Raw genomic sequence first — 6,063 nt, 5'->3', positions numbered from 1 at the left:
CCTCAGATTGCGAGTCGAGCGCCTTAACCACCTGGCCATGCCGGGCCGTACGAAGCCTAGAACTCGCGTCATATAGAACTTGGTGGGTTCGATGAAGCTTAGAACTTGACATGTGTTTGGTGAAAACTAGAACACACGACATGTATTTGATGAAGCACAGAACATGAAACGTGTTTGATGAATTCTAGAACTTGACATATGTATGATCAAGCGTAGATCCCACGACATGTATTTGATGAAGCACAAAACATGAAACGTGTTTGATGAATTCTAGAACTAGACATGTGTTTAATAAAGCTTAGAACTTGACAAATGTATGATCAAGCGTAGATACCACGACATGTATTTGATGAAGCACAGAACATGAAACGTGTTTGATGAATTCTAGAACTAGACATGTGTTTAATAAAGCTTAGAACTTGACAAATGTATGATCAAGCGTAGATCCCACGACATGTATTTGATGAAGCGCAGAACAAGACACGCATATGATGAATCCTAGAATTTGAAATGCTTTTGATGAAATCTAAAACCCACGACAAGTGTTTGATGAAGTCTAGAACATTACATGTAGTTGATAAGATGTAAAACCCATGACACGTGTTTAATGAAGACTATAGTTCACGACAAATGTTTGATGAAGTCTAGAACATCACACGTGTTTAAAGCCTAGAACTCACGACAGGTTTGGTAAGGTCTAGAACTTGACATGTACTTGATGGTAACTGGAATTCACGACGTGTGTTTAATTAACCTTAGACCTTACTACATGTGTTTGATAAAGAAAATGGAATTTGAACCTACATAAAATCAAGCGATTATGGCTAAACCTCTGTAGATAATAATACCCAACCCAATGAAAATCCAAAGAAATAAACAGTGAAGAAGAAGTTAAACATCAGAATAGCGGAAAATATATTTCGAAATTCTTTTATTAATGGTCTGTCAGAAATATCTGGCACTATATATAATTATCAGAAATATCTGGCACTATATATAATTATCAGAAATATCTGGCACTATATATAATTAGAAATGAGACAGAGCAAAGGGAAATATGTTATTTTTGACGACTTTTTTTTTTTCTTGTAGAATATTCTTTTTATTCTTTCTAGAATATTTCTTGAATAAACAATTGAATCTTACCACCCCTCCTATATCCATCAAAACAGCAAAGTTCGTCAGGTGGGAACACGAACATTGTGTGTGAGTACGACTAGTCTTTGTAAGATGACAACCACTTTCATCCCAATCTCCACCAGAACTTCTGAAATATAGAAAGAGCTGTTGGTGCAAAAAACCTATTTATGAGCTTAGAAATGACACCTGTCTTTGCTAAGATCTAATCTTATTTGGAAATCGTAGATACATTTTATTTTTCGTTCAGTAATATTTAAATTCGTCAACTTATGTAACAGTTACAAAGAAACAAGTTTGCATTGTAAAAATATATCAGTGTTTAAAGAAAATGTGCTTGATATTTGAAATAAGTACTAGAATTTTTTTTTATCATAATATACTTTATGATGGTTGTGTTTTCTTAAACCGGTAGTTGGTAGTTGGTTATAGTTATAACACTTTAGCACTTAAGCAGAACTTGAAGTTTAAGTTGTTCTCAGGTTTTTAGGGCGAAACCTTGAAACATATATTAGTATCAAAAACGAAGAAAAAAGATGTTTTCTGTCGAAATATATATATATATATGTAGAGAGACTATAAAATATTCCTTGTTTTATCATAAACACACTTAAACCTTTGAAACAGAATATACATACAAACATCCTTGGCAAACTCAAGTATGTTTAATAGAATTTGTTGATAGCAAGAAATAATATAAATTTATACTTCTTACAAAAACTTTTGTTTTAGAGCATTTTTAGAACAACAATGTTGACAAGTATAATAATTATGTAGCAATGGGCTGTTCTTTTATGTTCCTTTAGTATTTAACCAGACAACTAATTAGTTTTGAATTATTAAAATAAAAGATTTTACGATATATTTTTTATTGATATTATTTACAAAAACTCTCTAGTAAATTGATCAAAGGCAAATCTAGAAACATGGAAAATATATACAGCTATGACTGGTTTATATTATCATTACTAATGTCGAAATTTACAACAGAAAATTGATCAAATAATTATTTTATTTCAAATATCTTAATGAACACAAACTTAAACCCAGGGCAGCATTAATCTCAGAAATTTTTATCCCTTTAATTAGTAATTGAAATATATCTTCACAACAGAGTTTAAAACGTAACTTAGATAAACTGAATCTAATAGAGGGCGATTCAGTAATAGATAAAACAATATTTGCTTACTTAGAAAAATTCCAGAACACACAACGTGGGTTGGTAAATTCGTCCACTTCAAGATGCTCCAAAGAAATTCTGACAAACTTGCCCTCGGGCAGGTTAAAAGAAAAGTTGTGCTTTCCGAATGTGAATCCCACGACTTGAGAATTTACTTTAGTGTTATCTAGTGAACTGTGAAAAAGCGGGAAAATGTCATCAAATGTCATCGGAATCTCATATAAGGTGAATATTAAAAAAAACTCTATTTGTCAAACATCATATATATATATATATATATATATTAGTTTTAGCTACTTATCTTAACATTTTAAGCTGTCATCTTCTTCAGAATATAGAAAACTAGACTTGTTGATTAGATGATTTACGTTAGCGATGCGGACTTAAACTCTTCTTCGGGATACAGCACAAAAAAAAAGCTAATTTATTTTTTAATCAAATTGAGTTCATAAAAGTTTATAAATTTGTTACCAAACAGTCGCATGTTATTTTCAATGATGGCAAAAATTATCATACTGATAAGGAAGCAAAGGCTCATAACTTTCTGGTAGATTATTACATTTATTTCTAACTTACGTTTATTAAAAATGGCGGAACAGATGTTCTCAGGAGTTTAACCTATATTATTCGCAGATACAAAGACGACAATCTTTCCATTTTGAAAAAGAAAAGTGGGGTTCAGTCATTTTCACAATTTTTGAACAGTGAACATCAGGGTGTTAAATTCGATGACGAGGAACCCACTTTGAGACTAATAATGGCTGGAGACGGCTTAAATGGGTAATGAAGAAAAACTTTAATATAAGTTTAACATAACAGCAAATGTACAACGTTTCGACAAGGTTTTGTCATCATCAGGGTGTTAAATTCCTGTTTGAAAAACAAAACTACTCGTTTCCCTTTTTTCAGATTTGAATATATAAAGAAAAAATTGAGAAATTTATTTCTATCGTTAATTTTAAATTATATTTCATTGTAATGTTTTTTATCCACTTCAACTGAATAATTTGAAAGTTTATAGTTTTAATCTTACGTAATGACTTACCAATATTACTTACAAAGTTGCTTGATAAACTTTACAATCTCTAACTTTCCGCCTACCTATTGACTTCCATAGTCTTCGGTTAAAAAAGAAGGTGAATAAAATTACAATTGGTGTCTCGCAAATGTGTTTTTAATTCATTTCATGTCACTGGAGTATTTTTTATTATTTTATTTTAGTTTGTGATGTTTTTAATTTCGCGCAAATCTACTCGAGGGCTATTTGCACTAGCCGTCCCTACTTTAACAGTGCTAGGCTAGAGGGAAAGCAGCTAGTCGACACCACTTACCGCAATCCCTTATGTTATTCTTTTACTAACGTATAGTGGGATTGATCGTCACATTATTGTGCCCCCACGGCTGAATGTCATGTTCGGTGACGGGGATTCGAACCCGCGACCCTCAGATGACGAACTTCATTCCGTACGTGGCTATATAATGTCCATAAGTTACTTTATGCTCAACTGAGCAAAGAAAAATCTTCGTTCACCGTACGTTTGTTTGTTCTTAAGCACAAAGCTGTACAGTGGCTTATCTGAGCAGTGCCCACCACGGAAATCAAGCCAAAATATTATCGTTATAAGTTATTAAGCTCACCGATGTGTGGCAGGTGGATTATTTAATTTTAGAATGGACATACTGAAATGTATATTCTTACATCAAAACAAACGAGATTTATAAACAAATAAATAGAACTACCCAAGATTTATATATTTACTAAAACTAAAGATAAATTTTAAAAAACCTGATATTCGTGATGACAATAAAACTGGATTGGTAGATGCTTTTTTTACGTTCCTTATAATTTTTCTAATTGTATTATAAATTTCAAAAGAAAGGTTTGTAAAAATATATTTTAAATCTATCTTTTGTCAGGCCTACTTGAAACGAAAGGTATTTCTATCATATTAGGAAAAGGAATGTGGAAAAATATCAGCAGTTTAACTTGGATTTATTACGAATATTAAACTTAATGATTTTTCAATACTCTGCCAACGTTCGACACCTAAATTGTAAAGCTTAATTTCATAGGTGTTATGTAATAAGTTTTATGCTTACGAGACCATAACCTTAAACTGCTAGATTTAGCTCTTTATTCTGCTTTTCATAACGCTATCATATTATTGAGTTTTGTTTTATACGTCAGACATGGCTTTTGAGATGCGATCAGACTGCTTGTTTATCGACTATAAAAAGTCCATTTAAAAGTATTCTTTAAAATGTTCAAACCAAAATGAAATGTAAAAACATAACTTTGGTATTTCTACCTGTTAATTCCTTTGAGCGGACTCAAAAAATTGTTGATTTGTTCATACAAGACACCAAAACCAGTCATGAAATCACACACACGAGGCCATTCATCAAACGTCAAACCACCCTCTATTTCCAGGCTAGATTTATATCTTTTTTGGAATTTTTCGGAAGGAAAGCGATGGTTTTCCACAATGGAATTTCCAAGGAACTTGAATACTTCTAGCGCTACAAAAATATTTTCATAACACAATATATTTTTTATATGAGAGTAATTTACTTTTAAAACAATTGTTATCTAAATTTATATCATTTCGTTTGTTTTTTATTTAAAAAAAATTTATACAATGGGTTATCTGTGAGCTGTCTACCGCAAGTATCGAAACCCAATTTTTGGCGTTAAAAGTTTGTTTGTCATTAAGTGCAAAGCAACACAATGGGCTATCTGGTGCTGTGCACTCCACGAGTATCAAAACTCGGTTTAGCGGTATAAGCTCTCAGACTTATCATCGAACCACCGGGCTATTAATCTCTATAACGACTTAATTACCTGATTCTTATATATATTTATTGATGTTACTAATATAGTTTCAATATCTTTATTTTTTGGTTATTCGAGTGTAATGTTTTATCGGGGGTAATTACTAACTTTATTAATATTACACTTGCAACTACCTAAGTTAAATATTTGCTATGGTTGATAGCCTAAAAGTAATGCTTCTTTTATTCTTAATAAATTAGATCAATCTGTCTGTTTAGCTGTCTCAACTAAGCGATGGGTTCAATCACAAAATACAACTCTTATGTTTAATGGTCAACTTCTCTGTATTTTCAGATATTCTCACCGATATTGGATCTCTGCACTTCTGTGCTATTATTGTCTACGTAACAACCAAGTCTTTCGCCAACTTTCCCCATTTCCTTCAAAATTCTGCTTGCCGGTTCTCTCTGTTCGTTCTGAAATCAAGAAAGACTTAAATATTCTGACAGTATCAGAGCTAGAGTTCACTCATTATGACTATAAGTATCATCTACAAATCCTCTAGTATTAATGTAAAGTCTGATGAAGACAAACATTTTTGTAATCAAACATTCTGTAAACCAGTTTAGATTACCTAATAAAGAAATAACAATTGAACCAAGGCAAATATTACGCTGTACATTAACCTAGTAAAAAATAAAATAGAATCACATTACTTTTAAAATTAAGTAAAAACAAAACAAAGATTACATGAAAATTTGTTCTATTATATAATATGTTAAATACACTAAGAAGTATTGAAACAATCATTCTTACAATCATTTCTTAAAATTTATGGCTCATCGAAATCGAATGTAAGTATTCACACCAATGACAGCATTAAATGTAAATATTCACACCAATGACAGCATTAAATATATATATATATATATATATATATATATATATACTAATACATATAAGTAGTAACAAC

At 31.2% G+C, this 6,063-nt stretch overlaps 1 protein-coding gene across 1 annotated transcript in view; it reads right to left on the bottom strand.

The window, feature by feature from the left end:
- Window positions 1-6,063, bottom strand: part of LOC111088663 (adhesion G protein-coupled receptor L2-like) — a 44,637-nt gene that overhangs the window by 19,391 nt on the left and 19,183 nt on the right. Inside the window, exons 7-10 of the mRNA XM_022399397.1 lie at window positions 5,455-5,566; window positions 4,627-4,837; window positions 2,327-2,491; window positions 1,147-1,267 (exon numbers count right to left, since the gene is read on the bottom strand). Of these exons, the coding sequence (XP_022255105.1) occupies window positions 1,147-1,267; window positions 2,327-2,491; window positions 4,627-4,837; window positions 5,455-5,566 (609 nt within the window). The remainder of the gene's footprint in view (window positions 1-1,146; window positions 1,268-2,326; window positions 2,492-4,626; window positions 4,838-5,454; window positions 5,567-6,063) is intronic.

The sequence above is a fragment of the Limulus polyphemus genome, unplaced genomic scaffold (assembly GCF_000517525.1).
Source record: "Limulus polyphemus unplaced genomic scaffold, Limulus_polyphemus-2.1.2 Scaffold100, whole genome shotgun sequence".
In the NCBI taxonomy this organism is placed as follows: domain Eukaryota; kingdom Metazoa; phylum Arthropoda; class Merostomata; order Xiphosura; family Limulidae; genus Limulus; species Limulus polyphemus.
This window is presented reverse-complemented; position numbering and strand designations above follow the sequence as displayed.